The following is a 16,168-nucleotide window of genomic DNA, read 5'->3' on the forward strand; positions in this document are numbered from 1 at the left end:
GCAGGTGGGGAGAGGATGCAGAGGCCACATGGGTGTCACAGGTGGGTGGCGGGAGGCATGGAGGTTGAGGTCGGCCCCATGAGGTTCCCACACCCTCTGCCTCAGCATCGCTGAGGGAAGGTGTGCAAAGTGCCTGTTCCTGAGCCCCTTCTCAAAGCTACAGAACTGGAATTTCTGGGGCGAGGGACTAGGAATTTATATCTCAGCCGCACCACACCACTGCAGCTGTGATACACGCTAACTTTGGGGAAGCGCTTGTAGGAGGAGCAAGGACAAGCTTGGAGTCAGAAAAGATCTGCTTTGAACCTCTTCTCTGCTGCTTACTAGCGTTGCACCTTTGGCGAGCTAATGTCTCTGAACTCTGGGCGCCCACCTGTGACCGGGGAGGCTGTGAGGGCCCCAAGGGATGGCGCATATAGGCACCCTCAGGTCCCAAGGCCTGACACTGGAATGCACTCAATCAGAGTCACCTGTCATCTGGAGAGTGCTGGATTTGAGCCCCAGAGCTCCCATTTACGGACTATATGAGGCTGGCCACATCATTTGCCTCTTCCGAGCCTCAGTTTCCTTGTCTGTAAATGGAGATACTAGTATAACCTCCTCCCAGGAATGCTCTCAAAGTTAGATGTAAATATCATGTTGTAGACGCATGCACTGGTCATGAAACAAAACCACTCCAGGTCTTTCACACAGACAGAATTCAAGGCAGGAGTTTGATCCCACAGGAGATGGAAGAGCTAATAAGAGGAACCAAACAGAATAAAGAGCTCTTCCTGAGACTGGCTGCCAGCAGGTCAACGGAAGGGCCCAGGCGTCAGGGTCCCCAGCAGGAGCTAGGACCATGGTGGGGCAGGAGAATTAACACCACAGAGAAGAACTAGCTGGTTGTGGAGAGCCCACACAAGGCAGATGGAAACGGGGAGAAAGGCCTCCACCACCCTGCCGTCTCCTTGCCTGGAGGAGGGAGAGGTCAGAAGACAGGGTGGCCTGGGAAAGGTAATTCCTTGAGATCCAGAGCAGAGAAAAAGGGTGACACTGGGTCTAAGAGCAATTAAGCAATGCCTGGCACACAGACATCAAAACACTGACACGGTCTCAGACTCAGAGGAGGCATTCTCTGTGCCTGTCACTGTAGCTGTCAACCACGACATGTAACAGCCTGATGAAGAAGGTACTTGGCAAGAAAAGCACGTGTTTGTGAGAAGCCTACCTTTCATTAGTCACATACAGGCATCATTTCTCCAAGGCTGGTAGCCACGTGGAAGACAAGTCCGGAAATTAGAATCCTAGATGGGATTTTAATAAAAATAAATTGAGGCTCAATGACTTCATGTATGGAAACGTAGATAACACACTATTTCATAACGTATCATGAGGATGTGATGAGATCATAGATATGAAAGTACTTCATACACTCAAAGTCCTATACAAATACAGGATTTGTTTGTATTCTCAAAAAGGGGACATTTTCAACAAACAGTCAGGTTCGCCATGACCTACATCCAATCTAATTACTTATTTTTCCAACTTAGTTTTCAAGCTCATCGTTTTCTTTTCAGGAATTCAAATAGAACACCATTGGAGCAAATAACCATGAAATATATAATTCAGTACCACCAAAATGATGTTCCCACCAAAAGCTTCCATGAGAACCGCCAGGCTAACGTGATAACACCCTGTTCCATAAGGAGAGAATTCCTCCTACGCATCCTCAGAAGCCTTGACCATCCAGTTTTTCTGTGTCCACTGATTACACTGACGACACAGTGGCTACATAATGACGTAATACCTATATATGTAATAAAAGCTATTATTTGACTAATCTCTTTGTGTGCTTCATGTGCATTATTTCCACTTTATTACATGGTAATAATTCTCATTATTTGCTTTTATTATGATTCCAGCTTCTCCGCTGGAAAATCACTGACACTCAGAATGCTCAGTTAACTTGCCCAGGGTCCCTCAGCTTGGCACCAGCAGAGCCAGGGTTTGATCCCAGTTCGGGCTGACTTCTAAGCCAGATGCTCACCTCTACCTGTCTACCCATTTGCCTTTGGGGCGCTGATCACCGAAGGAAATGATTCTGTGTCATCAATTATAATGGCAAGAGCCTTAAACTCAGAACAAGAAGCTGTGAATTCTGTACAACCTGGCTCTAGCCAGTGCTGTGTCCTTGCCCACAAAGTGACAGAATGAGTTTGAAGATGGACTTTGACAGCAACATTTGATAAGCTTTATACATTCCTGATTAATCAACAGCTCTGATAACAAAAATGCTATCATTTTGGCATGGTGTTTATGAACAGTTAACTACATTTGATATATCTTTGTAACGAAAAAACGATTCACTTCTGCTCTTTTGTTTCTTTGTTTTACTAGTCCAAGCTATTGTGCCAGGCGTTGGGAAATACTGTGAAATTTACTCTTCCTAACATACTTTTAAACACCTTAAAATTTTTCCCCGAAGTAGTCCATTATCTATTCGGGCACATTTTATTTTGTTGGTTTTAACAAAGACTGTCCTGGGACGTGGCCAAACTGCCGGTGTGTCCCTGAGTGTCATCCATCACCAAGCAGCTGGCAGAGCTCGCCGGGGTTGGTGGGCCAGGCGTGAGGCCAGGAAGCGGGACCAGGTGAGAGAAGAGGGAGGGGAGCCCAGCAGAGGGCAGCAGCGGAGGGCGGGCGGGTGTGAGGACGGGCAGGAAACCTCGGCTGAGACGAAGCAGCGGGAGGCCCGGGGGGCCCCGCAGATCAGTCTGGGCCTTGCGTGTTAGCTCAGGAGGGCTCGCGGGTGACTTTTGAAGGAAGAAAACCAAGCCCCAAATTTGCACGGCCTGACGTTTGCAAAGAAAGGTGAAGACCGACTGTCTGAACGAGGAGAATTCCCAAGAAGGGGCAACAAGGAGACGCCAGGGATTGAAGGACACAGAGACCAAAACTCCTCACTTTCCCTGGACCACAGTGCAGAGAGCCCAAGCAGGGAACGCAAAGTGACCACCCCCCAAGAACATGGAAAAAAGGTGTCCCCAAAGAGCTAAGCGGGTGAGTCTACATTTCCTGTAAGAGGTTAGTCATCTGGTTAATCCAAGAGACTGATGAAATGTGGTCAGGAACACCCCAAAACGCCAGTCCAAGGGGACTCAAGAACTACCACAGGAAGGCCGACTTGCCGTGTGATTGTAACCAGGCAAAATCCAGAGGATGAGTCAATTATATGGAACCCTATCAGAAGAGTGAGCTTGAAAGCATGGTCAGCCTCACACACAGAATCAGGAAGCGTGAAGACCCACCGGGGGGTGGTACCCACACAAGCTCTGAAGGAGGGAGCGACCCACAGACCCCAGCCCTACAGTCAGTGGACTTGAACCCCAATGTGATTATCTAAACCAGACAGCTCCTCTTTGCTCTGATTCTGTATTCACTAGGCGATCTCCTGAGTATAATTTTACTCCCCAGAGAGAGCTGCCAGGAGAGGGAGCATGTGCCCGTCCCACTGGCCTAAGCCTCTCCGTCAAAGGGACGCTCAGAGTCCCCACTGCAAAAGAATGCCGGCACTTCGATGCGTGTACATCAGTGTTTTGTCACCTGAGTTAATGGGAGTCGGCCCCTGACGGCTGGATTCATACCAAGTGTGCTTAAAATGTTAAATGTTTGAAGCTTGAAAGCTGAGAACCTCATCTGGGATAGTGTGGAATCTATAGATGGTAAATGCCAACTTAGGAGACACGTGGGCACTGACAACCAACCTTCCTTAATAATACCCCGGCCTTGTCACATGCCATTGTACAGACCTAGACAAATAACAGTATTAGATGTGCACCTGCCAGTTCACCTCAAATACTCCTCCAAATAGCTTTGTAGCCTATAAAACTGGAGGAATTGCTGTCCTGGGCCAGATCTGTGTTGCAGGAAAGGATTCCAGGTCTTCGAACTGTAAGTAAATTCAGTAGCAGTGGGCGTTAAGTTGTGAACTGCTACAGCATGGTGTCGATATGGTGAGTATCTGCACAGCTTTCCATGATACTCCAACTATCCTTCAGAGCTCTGCTTAGATACTTCCGGGACTTTTATTGATTCTTAGCAACTTAATCCATGTGTACCAAAATTCAAATAGCCCTCTGGCCATAAACAAATAACCCACAATATTTGTGTTAGAATGCTGACATTCTAAAAGTCAAGAAACAGGAGATATTATAGCTGAAGGGACAAACCATTTTGACCCATAAAAAGATTTTTACTTTCTTTGAAGGTAACTATTAAAATTAAAATTGTAAAGAAACAATAGATTAGAAAGATACTTGCAGCAAATTCAGCAGTTAAAAAGGGAAAGAGACATTTTATTAAAAATTATCCAAAATTCCTAATAAAAAAGTGAAAATGAAAAAAGAGAAATTCTACTATATACCTATTATTTTTAAATTTCTTGGGTCACACCATGTGGCTTGTGGGATTTCAGTTTTCCATCCAGGGATTGAATCTGGGCCACAGCAGTGAAAGCCCAAATTCTAACCATTAGGCCACCAGGGAACTCCTTACTGCATACATATTCAAAAGTAAGCAAGAATACCTAGCAAAAATTAAGTACAGTTGGGAAGAAAACGAGATTCTTATGCTATTAATGGTACATATTTACACAGCTTTTCTTGATTTCATTACACATCAAGAATGATGGAACCGTTTACATTCTTTTACAACTAGTCTGATGTTAAGGTTTTTATCCTAAGTAAAAAAAAATTTAAAGAAATAAAAGGCTACATGCATTAACACAATCATTCTAGTATTACATGTAACGGAAAAACTTGAAAACAACCTAAATTTCAAATGAGAGACAACCAAACTTATTGTGATGCTGAGTTATGATTCAGTAGAATGTGATACAGTCATTTAAAATTGTAACATTTAGGTCTGTGTAAAATTTGGGGGAAATGTTTAGAATATGCTAATAAACATTAAGTCTGAGTATCTGATTTTAAGTGTATTACAACTACAACTATGGAAATATGTGAGCGTGTGAACAAAGTCTGGGAGACAACAGGAAACAAGGAACTCTTGTGATATATTTGCATCCACCACTCACTGGCTGCAAGACCCTGGGCATGTTACTTAACCGCTCTGTGCCTCAGCTTCCCAGTCTGTAAAATGGGGATAATAATAATACCTACCTAGTAAGGTTACTATACAGATTAAATGAGTTATTGTATGTAAAAATGCTTTAAAAACTGTGTATTTTGTGTATAGCACAAAATAAGTGCTAAACATATTGCTTTACCTATCAATACTTCAGAATGTAACACCAACAAACTAACACAAAAGGACTTTTTAAAACATAAACCACAAAATCATTAGCTCAAATAATAAAGTTAGGGGCTTCCCTGGTGGCACAGTGGTTGCGAGTCCGCCTGCCGATGCAGGGGACGCGGGTTCGTGCCCCGGTCCGGGAAGATCCCACGTGCTGCAGAGTGGCTGGGCCCGTGAGCCATGGCCGCTGAGCCTGCGCGTCCGGAGCCTGTGCTCCGCGACGGGAGAGGCCACAACGGTGAGAGGCCCGCGCACCGCAAAAATAAATAAATAAATAAATAAAATAAAGTTAATATTAATGTCTCAACATCATTTAATACTCAATATATTTTCAATTTTTCCCTAAATGTCTAAAAACTTTTTTCATCCAAGTGTTTGTTCAAATCAGGATCCAATAAAAGACACACACATTGCATTCAATTGATGTCTTTTATGTCTCTTTATACCATCACGATTTCCCTACTCTTTTTTGGGGGCTGCGTTGGGTCTTCGTTGCTGCACGCGGGCTTTCTCTAGTTGCGGCGAGCGGGGGCTACTCTTTGTTGCGGTGCTCGGGCTTCTCACTGCGGTGGCTTCTCCTGTAGCAGAGCATAGGCTCTAGGTGCACGGGCTTCAGTAGTTGTGGCTCGCGGGCTCTAGAGCGCAGGCTCAGTAGTTGTGGTGCACGGGCTTTGTTGCTCCGCGGCATGTGGGATCTTCCCGGACCAGGGATCAAACCAGTGTCCCCTGCATTGGCAGGTGGATTCTTAACCACTGCGCCACCAGGGAAGTCCCTCCCTACTCTTTTTGTTGTGCTATTTTTATTGCCACTTATTTGTTGGAGAAACCTGCAGAATTTCTCATTTTCTGGATTCTGCCGATTGCATCCATGTGGTATCAGTTAACACGTTCCTCTATCTCCTGAACTTCCTGTAAACTATAGCTAGATCTAAAGATTTAATCAGATTTAGATTAAATGTCCATTTTTCCTTTTTCTTTTTCTGCAACAATGCTTCATAGGTGATCCTGTGTACTTCCTACTTTATCTCATCAAAAGCACCTATTTTTTAAAAAATTATTTACTTGGCTGCGTTTGGTTTTAGCTGCGGCACGTGGGATCTTCGATGCGGTGTGCGGGCTTCTCTCCAGTTGCGGTGCGAGCTCCAGAGCGTGCAGGCTCAGTAGTTGTGGCGTGTGACAATTATGTCCTGCGGCCTGTGGGATCTTAGTTCCCTGACCAGGGATCGAACCTGTGCCCCCTGCAGTGGAAGGCGGATTCTTAACCACTGGACCACCAGATAAGTCCCTGATTTCCTATTTTTAAGGAAGTGCAGATGGATCAATTAGGAGCTACTATAAATAGGACATGGTACCCGTGGAATATGAGGAAGACAGAGGCATTGAGGATGCTTCTTGCGTTTCTGGCTTGGGTGATGTGGAGCCAAGTAAAAGAAGTAAGTGATAGGATGGGGGAAGGAGAGGGATAAAAGGTGGAAAGGAGGGAGAAAGAGGGGAAAGGGGGAAGGAGGTGCTGGACCCCAGAAGAAAGTGTTTGGAGACTCCAGGAAGAAAATAATTAATTCAATTTTCAAAGGGTCCAAGTTGAAATACTTTGTAATATACCCAGAGGGAGAAGGAAAGGGAATAGTTGGAGGGATAAATTTACCGACTTAGAGTCAGGCAGAAGTGTCATACTTTTCCTTCTACACAAAGAGAGAGGGAGTATTTTCATATCGTATGTTGGCTTTTCAATGTTTTAAGAAGATAGTGATCCTGAACAGGCATCTCAGAGAAAAGGAAGAAGCCCCAGACAAGAAAGATGGCTGCCCGAGGATGAGACTCAGAAGGGGAGGGGCGCAAACACACAAGCCCACGAGTGGACTGGACGGTAACAATGTGCACTAGCGAGAACCGGAAGAGGATTAGTGGGAGGGGCCTGCCCTCATCGGCGGGCCCAGAGGAGGAGGACTCGGGCAAGGACCACAGGGAAGGCTCCGCCGGACACCGTCCAGCGGTGGACGTGGCTGCGTGCTGAAGACGAACTTGGTCATAGAAGAACTAGGAAACAGAAGATTTCGAAACGAAGTTCAGCTGCATGGGCTTCCTTCTCCTGGTAAGAAGGTGTCTGCATGCTCTCTGCCACTGCTCCTGCCTGTTAGTGGGTTCCTGCATGTCTGCACTTCCCTAGCCTTTGCCTTTTGGTCTGTAAGTAAAGGATAATGTTATTTACCGTAGAGGAGTGTCATGGGAGTTAAATGTCATTGCAGATGTGAAGGACTTAACGGGGGGGGGGGGGGGGGGGTGTTCTGATATGTGGTATTCAGGAAATGCTTCTTCTTTCCCCAGACCTCAGTATTTCTTTTCCTTTCTTTAATACGGATACACTATAGTTTTACGAATAATTTTTTTGATTCTGAAACTCACCAGATGTCTAACCCACCAAAAGTGATGTCATAATAGTCTTTCTTTTTTCTATATACATTTTTAAATTTTGTAATGTAAATTTTATTGAGATATAATTGATATAAAACATTATATTGGTTTCAAGTGTACAACATAATGGTTCGATATTTGTATATATTGCTAAACGATCAACACAACCATCACCACTCAGAGTTACAAAGGTTTTTCTCTTGTGATGAGAACTTTTAAGATCTTCTCTCTGAGCAACTTTCAAATGTAAATACAGTATCATTAACTATCATCACCAAGCTGTACATCACATCTCCTGGACTTACTTATTTTATAACTGGAAGTTTGAACCTTTTGATCACCTTCAACGATTTTGCCCACTCCCTACCATATGCTTCTAGAAACGCGCATATTTCCCTAGACCTCCATATTTTTTTAATACGTATTTATATATTTATTTATTTGGCTGTTCTGGGTCTTAGTTGCGGCATGCAGGATCTAGTTCCCTGACCAGGGATTGAACCCAGGCCCCCTGCGTTGGAAGCACGGAGTCTTAACCACTGGACCGTCAGGGAAGTCCCTAGACCTCCATATTTTGAAACAACCCCATCCGACAGAAAAGAAATTTGAGGCTGGCAAGTCACCGACCTGGTAGATGTTGAAGCCAAAATGCAGACACTAGTTTTCTGACTATAAATCTCACTAAAGCATGAAAATCTTGCATTTCAATTCCATATCTTTAAGACACTTAAAAGCAGAGTGCTATGGGAATGTGTGAAGCATTTTGAATCACAGTTCACAGGTAACATTTTGGAAAAGCGTATTGGGAGTGATTCTGAGTTACCCATTTGGAGATAGGAAGGGAGAGAAGTACTAATGCAGAAATTTGTACCTGTAGTCCTCAAATATATTAGATATTTGTCAGGATTTTGATTGTTTTCCTGAGCAGCAAGGAATAAGTAAAAACAGAGATTTGTCATGTTCCCAGATGAACACTCAAGCAATATGCAGTTAATCACCAGCTTTCTCTTATGCAAATATTTCAGTGTTAAATCATATCCATAAGTGCGACTGTGAAATCCTGTAGGAAACTGAAACAGAACACAGTTCAGCTGTGGCAAGTGTGCCTTACTCTCTAGTTGTATTTGTGTATACTGCTAAACCATCTCTGAAAAGAGAACTGAATTTCCCAATGTATTTTCTCATTGACTTTCATCACAGATGTGAAGATACTTTTCCAGTTTTTTCAGCTAATGTACATATTTTCAGTCACAGACTGTGTTACAGTTTGAATGGCACTGTTAACCACTAAACACAAAGGCACACACCCGACCTATATTACGATGAAAGCCAAGCAACACGGAAAGGGGCTTTCTAACAGTGACCGTGCTATTATGATGATTCAATGTACGGCTTCAAGACTGGCTGTCACCACCCTCTGCTGGCTGAGTGACTTTAGGCTATTTAAAGTCTTTAAGCCTTAATTTCCTTAACTGTAAAATGGGGATAGCACGTAATTAATGGTGTTGTGATGATGAGACGAAATGACAGCTGTAAAGGGGCTTCATCCATAAGAAGCAGTAGAAACAAGAGAAGGAAGAGCCGTAGCCGTGGTAACTGTACTATTGCTGTAGCGGCAGCAGCAGTCACAGAAGTGATCTATGTAAGTGGGTAGCTTATATTACAAGCATGCCTTTGCCAGGGAATATTTATGGAATGATCCTGGGAGAGCAGGAGCACTCATGACTCAATATTTCTCCTCTAGAGTCAGTCTCAGTGCTTGGATTTCCCACCACCAGAGTCCAGGGGTTGCATATTCAGGAAACCACTGGTAAAAGATAAGACCCCGAGCAGGTGAAGAGTGAGAGGAGTTCTGCGGGTTTGTCCTGACAGGGGCTAGTAAGCAGCACTGGGCCATTCAAGGGTGAAGGAGAAGGGAGGGGGCCCCGGAGGTCGTGCAAGCAAAGGACATTTCAAAACGAAGTCTCTGATTTCTTCTGCTGCTTAATTTGGCCAAGAAGTGTGACCCCTAAATGCTGAAGAAAGTTAAGTCCACGACTAACCTCTCTGTGTGAGTAGATTTTTGCAGCCATTAAGGAAAGGGCAGAGTTTGCCAAGGATAAGAGACACAAACCCCCAAACCAGGCCCAGCGACCCTGAGGCCGACTTTGAACTTCTGCAGAATGTGAGATGGGCTTTGGCGTCCACTCTAACCAGATCTTAGCAGAAGGGAGGCACGGCTGACATGTGTTAGACATCTGCTGCCTCGGTTCTTTTTGCCGCCTGTTCATCACCCTCATCACAAAGTCTAAAAGTCCCCGGTGAACTCCTGTTCACTGTTCAGACCTCAGCTGTAAAGTGACTCAGGGGCTTCTCCGACCCTCCCGTGTCCAGATTAGGCAACGCTGCTCTGCTCTACGATAGCGCCCCGCACACCTCCCCATCACGGCACTTCTCACAACGATAACACGTGATGCCTCGGCTCTCCCCGCGCTGGACTGCACACTGTCTGTCTGTGTACGCCATTCTCTTCCCAACACACAGCACTGCACTCAACGCGTGATAGGTGCGCGGTAAATCTTCAGAAGAGAAAGCAAGTTAAAGAGGGAAGTAGGGAGGGATGAGGAAGCAGGGAGACGACGCCAAAGCATGACAAACCCGCCTTCTTCCCAAAAGGACGGCCCAGTTCGGTTGCCCGCGGTAGCGAGGACCCAAGATCCAAGGACCGACCCAGAGCGAAGTCTGTTCAGGACGTTCTCATCGTGTGCTCAGCACTGATCTCTCAGAGCCCTGACTGCTGGAAGGTACAGTTTTAGGGGGCTGTGCACTGTTCCCAAGGAAGGTGCTTTTTTCTAACTTTTCCCTCCGGATTATTTAGTTGTTCCAGGAACAAAGACACTAGAAAAGGTAGAGACAAAGAAGGCAAAGAAATGTTTCCCCACGGTGTGTATTCCCTCCGGTCCTGGGGATGCTCAGGATTTCTTGGGTTACAGGGCTGGAGTGAGATCAGAGGCCGTGAGGAGGGGGCCAAGACTGGAGCAACAGACAGACTTGAAAACCAGGGCATATGCCACCATTCAAACTGCCAAGAAGGGGGCCCAGGGTTCCAGGGGGACAGAGTGTGAATTCTGACTCTAGGGCTAAGAGTTCGGCCCAGAAGACCAGAGAGTGTAAGAAAATTTTTGGGAGAAGGAAAGGAACGCATTACTTAAATACTACTGAACAATGTTTAATGGTGGATATTGTTTAGAATATGCAACCACTCCCACCAGTATCATGCGTGGCTTGCTTTTGAAAGCCAGCCCACGTGTGGTGTGTGGCGAGTCTGTCCAGTTTCAAGGGCTAGGGAATGGAGTGAGTGAATAATCACTGCTCTTTGCTCAACTCTGCATTCCCAAGATCTGGATAGACTCTCCCGAACACAGCCTTTGAGAAGGAGGGATTAGACCAAAGTCTCTCCTGGCAGACACCGGTGATGGTGCTCACAGAGAAGGCCAGGGGACATTCCAGGGCAGATTAAGGAGAAAACTCGGGCTTCCCTGGTGGCGCAGCGGTTAAGAATCCGCCCGCCAATGCAGGGGACACGGGTTCGAGCCCCGGTCCGGGAAGAGCCCACATGCCGCGGAGCAACTAAGCCCGTGCACCACAACTACTGAGCCTGCGAGCCACAACTACTGAGCCCGTGCACCACGACTACTGAGCCCATGCGCCTAGACTCCGCGCTCCGCAACAAGAGGAGCCACCGCAATGAGAAGCCCGCGCACCGCAGCGAAGAGCAGCCCCCACTCGCTGCAGCTAGAGAAAGCCCGCGCGCAGCAATGAAGACCCAACTCAGCCAAAAATAAAATAAATAAAATAAATAATTTTTTGTAAAAAGAAGAAAACTCATCTCTCCAGTTGAAAGCCAGGGGCACGGGAGGGCGTGACCTGACCCCATGCTGGGAAACAGACACACAGGATTTTCTGCCAGCGGTTATGAGCAAATGGAATCCTGGAATTTAAAATAATGATTTAAGGGAGTTGCGTTGCTAGAAATAGGAAAGAAAAACAAAAACCAGAGAAACGCAGATCTAGTGAAGGAAAGCCCACAATTTCTCATTGTCTAAAGCAATCCCCAGGCCCAAGTATTTGCACCAACAGAAAGTGAACTGCTTCGAGCACACCCCACGTCATCCCGTGTGCAACTCTCCAATGGCCCTGAAAAGGGACTGGAAAAGGGCACCCAGGAGTTAGAACCTGATACTTCCAGATCCGCTAACCAGAAAACTGACTCCACTGCCAGCAATGAGGTGACCCCGATGCTCCTGAGACTCTGGGATCCTGTAATTTATCAGCAATAGAAGGCCTGAGCTCTGGGCTTATCACCAACAATGGCTCTTCTCCTTTTTCTATGTTCTAGGCGGGAGGTGTTTGTTGGGTTTTTTTAAAGATTTTTTTTTTTAATGTGGATTTTTAAAAAGTCTTTATTGAGGGCTTCCCTGGTGGTGCAGTGGTTGAGAGTCCGCCTGCCGATGCAGGGGACGCGGGTTCGTGCCCCAATCCGGGAAGATCCCACGTGCCGCGGAGCGGCTGGGCCCGTGAGCCGTGGCCGCTGAGCCTGAGCGGCCGGAGCCTGTGCTCCGCAACGGGAGGGGCCACGGCAGTGAGAGGCCCGCGTACCGCAAAAAAAAAAAAAAAAAAAAAAAATTAAAGCCTTTATTGAATTTGTTATAATATTGCTTCTGTTTTATGTTTTGGTTGTTTGGCCATGAGGCATGTGGGATCTTAACTCCCCGACCAGGGATTGAACCTGCACCCCCTGCATTGGAAGATGAAGTCTTAACCACTTGACCTCCAGGAAAACCCCTAAGTGGGAAGTATTTACTGAGGTTATTCCATAACTTTCTCACTTGGTCACACTGTAAAAGCGGATCTCAATTTTCCCCACAACTACCTTCCTTAGTGCTGACGTAAGGAAAGGGTGGGGCTTTGGTGACCAGGAATAAACAGCGTGGGTCCCCCACAGCCCTGAGCTTAGTTCAGCTCTCCATCGATGTCCTGAGCAAGTCTGCCTGCTTCAGAATTGGATTTCAGGGGCTCCACTTCTCACAGGAGGAAGCCGTGTGGGAAATTCATCCTGGGAAGACTGAAGGTGTCACCGGTGACGCATAGTGGGACACGGGGACCCAGAGCGGTGCTGAGATGACAGGGGAAGAAGGAAAGATCAGATGCCTCCAAAGAAAGGCAGAGAGATGCTCTGAGCGGAAGGTGTTCCATCTACCGTTTGCCACGCTCTGAAGCAAAAGGAGATGTTAGAACAGGTAAATTACAGGGAGTCAGGAGGAGGAAGGGTAGGAGTGCACAGGATCTGGGAAGCAGCCCAACAGAAACTGGGAATACTCCTGTCTCTAGGAAGGACTCAGTCTCTCAGGGTTGCCCAGGGAGTATCCAGAGGGGAATTCGTTCACGTGCACAAGGTGTCATTGTTTTCCCCCATCCTTAAAGCTCACAGACCAGTTCAAACAAGAAAAATGTGAGGAATTCCCATGCCCCATCTGACAAGGTCAGCATCTCTTTACCGCCTAACTTGGCAGAAAACCTGCTTGATCTCTATCAAGTGATGGGATAAACATTTTAATAGACTGCATATGTTTCCTTTTAAACGATTTAAATTTAGTAAGTGTGTACTTAAGGAACTAGTGAAGTTGAATTACTGAAGTAGAGACGGTCCGCCCCCCCCAATAATCTTCATTAGGTTATCATGCATTTGAGGAATTGATGGAGTATAGATGTTGAAGTGTCAAGTAATAACCTTTCCTTGGTTCAAAGTAAAAATGAATTAAATAAATAGGAGTCACAATTCATCTAGGGAATTAAAATTAGATCCATTTTAAAATATCACCTATAAATATTATAATACGGAAATTTAAATACAAGTGTGCATGAACCTTCAAACTTATTTCCATCTATTTACCTGATACATACTGACTCGAGAAATTGCTGTGCTGAATTCAATCAGTTCTCCTCAGGTCATCCAGTGACAGTTTAATTATCCTTGTGTAGCTTTGGCTTTTAAGTGCAAACCCTCACCTCATTTTCTCTCACAAACTATATTATTAGCATACGGTACAGAACGTGGCTTACTAGAAAGCTGCTTGCGAAGGAGGGTCCATAGAACGAAGATTTCTCAGACGTCTGTGAGGATTCTTCTGACGCTGCTGTTAAAACAGTATTTTGTAGATTTAAAATATATTCATAAACCAACTCTTGTGAGTTTTCATCTTCTATGACTGGTTTTCTCAGGGCGCCAAGTATTTTCTTACATTGCTCATTTTAGTAAACCTCTGTCACCCCTGTGTTCTCCGAGGAATGACACCTGCCCATCTGTTCTTCTATCTCCTCGGTAAGTCTCCTGCTATGTTGCCAAGGCAACACTACCTGCTACGACATCATAACGGATGGTTATCCCTTCGCTGGACTTCTGATATCAAATGCAACACTTGGCTTTCAAAACCATGGCTTTTCATCCTTAGGGTCAAAGTTTCTTCTGTAGGAGGTGAGGAAGCAGGCTTTCTCAGGGGTCATCTCCCCACTGTTTCCTTAGCCAAGAGCTCCTTCCACATCCAGGAAGCCAAGAGCTCTAAGCCCATACATACCATGCCGTCTTCCACCCTACCAGCCTCCATCTTCCACAAAAGCATCTAGAAGTGCTGGGCATAGGATACCTCTGGCAGGAAGACTCACACCAGTGGTTTCCAAGCTTCAGAGTGACTCAGAATATACCCCAGGCTGCAGTTAACACTACAGTGTCCAGGGACTTCCCTGGCAGTCGGGCAGTTAAGACTCCGTGCTCCCAACTCAGGAGGCCCGGGTTCGATTCCCGGTCAGGGAACTAGATCCCGCGTGCTGCAACTGAGAGCCTGAATGCTGCAAGTAGAGATCCCGCATGCTGCAACTAAGACCCGGCACAACCAAATAAATAGATAAATAAATAAATAAACAAATATTAAAAACAAAACGATACAGCATCCGGACTCGACCCTTCCTTGCTTCTGACTCAGAAGCTGCGGAGTGGAAGCCAGACCTCTTCTCAACAAGCTCCTGGGTAGATGTATGACAGAGTTTGAGGAACAGTGACCTAAATTTTCTAATTCAGGGACCAAGTTAGACAGTGCTTTTGTATGCATGGGACTTGGGTTACCTGGGTTAATTGACTGAAAAGGCAGGTACCTGGGCCCCATCTCCTAACTCAGAATCTGAGCATGGGATCCTGACGTCTGCAGTTTAACAAGCACGCAGAGGCGGCCATGATGACACTAGAGACCAACCAGACCTGGATCCAGATCCCAGCTCTGCTGCCTAGGCCACCGTAAGCTCATTTAAAAACAAGTTCTCTTTATCTGCCTCATCTGTGGAAATGAGGGTGATGCTATCTACCTCATGAAGGGACGGTGCACATGAAATCACAGAATCCACGCATTAGGGGCTGTTTCTGGCTTAGTCATGGTACGTGCAGCTGGAGGGGATAGTCAAGAGTTAGGCGAAGAACATCACCTAGTCTGGCCATCAGTTCTGAGTAATGATGGAGTCTTTGAAGGACAGATAAGCAGAGGGTAACCTCTTCCAACCAGAAGTCCAACACACTTTTGAGAGACAGAGAAGAAAGCCCCAGAAGTGAAGATACAATTTCAATCATTTCAAAAACTGATGGATCCACAAAATATTCCTGTATTTCATTTAAAAATCTGGATATGAGGCAATGGGTTGCATATATATAATCCCAGAGAGAACAAAAGTAAAAACCACTGCCTTGGAGAATGCCGATTGGACACCGGGGTTACTGCGCATGCAGGATATTTCCTGGACCTAAGAGGGAGAAAACTCCTCTCTACCAGACGCTTGTTTCCTGAGCTTAAAGTTTAAAATCTGTCTCCACATGTCACTGACCTTCCAGCCTTCCAAGACACGCTTCCAAAATGCCGTTCTAGTGACGCACCCGTAATCAAGAGTGAGATTACTCCCCGTAGGGTGGCATGGGCTATCTCGCAGAATTTGGGGTGCAGAGTCAAGGCGATTGTGCAGTGTATCTGGAGTTAGGGCGGAAGCAGAGCACTACCGTCTGATTACTCTGGTTCCAATCTCACTGTGGCGGAGTCAACGGCTGCTGTTCATTTCTAAACGGCCCTCTGAAAATAAACAACTCACAGAAAAAAAGACTCCTCAAAAGGGGCAGCGGGGTGACCTTCACCACCCATAACCCTTCACCCTGAGCAGCCTCCTCCACTTGAGGTGTACGGAGAGCAGGAAAGCCTGACGCTGAGAGTAACACTAGAAAGACAATTAAATAAATGGAAAATAAAACCTTTGGGGAAGGGCTAAAAGAAAGAAGATATTTAGCCTGGAGAAGAGAAGGCTGAGGAATGACCTAATTATAGGCTTCAAGTACATGAAGAATTGATCTACAGCAGATGGTGACCAGCTGTTTTCAATTCCCATTGAA

The 16,168-nt window shown here is 45.9% G+C and overlaps 1 protein-coding gene across 6 annotated transcripts in view; it reads right to left on the reverse strand.

Moving 5' to 3' along the window:
* The window catches only part of CA8 (carbonic anhydrase 8), a 219,301-nt gene that overhangs the window by 166,308 nt on the left and 36,825 nt on the right, over window positions 1–16,168 (reverse strand). For 2 of the 6 annotated variants that reach the window (XM_067017963.1, XM_067017964.1), the window contains exon 3: window positions 1,211–1,286. The exons of 3 other annotated variants lie outside the window; for them this stretch is intronic. In XM_067017963.1, coding sequence (XP_066874064.1) covers window positions 1,211–1,217 — 7 coding nt within the window. In that variant the 5' untranslated portion in view covers window positions 1,218–1,286. Of the gene's footprint in view, window positions 1–1,210; window positions 1,287–13,812; window positions 13,855–16,168 lie in introns of those variants that run through there. One more of the 6 variants, XM_067017965.1, reaches the window with a different exon arrangement.

This window comes from Kogia breviceps, chromosome 17, assembly GCF_026419965.1.
Source record: "Kogia breviceps isolate mKogBre1 chromosome 17, mKogBre1 haplotype 1, whole genome shotgun sequence".
Classification (NCBI taxonomy): domain Eukaryota; kingdom Metazoa; phylum Chordata; class Mammalia; order Artiodactyla; family Physeteridae; genus Kogia; species Kogia breviceps.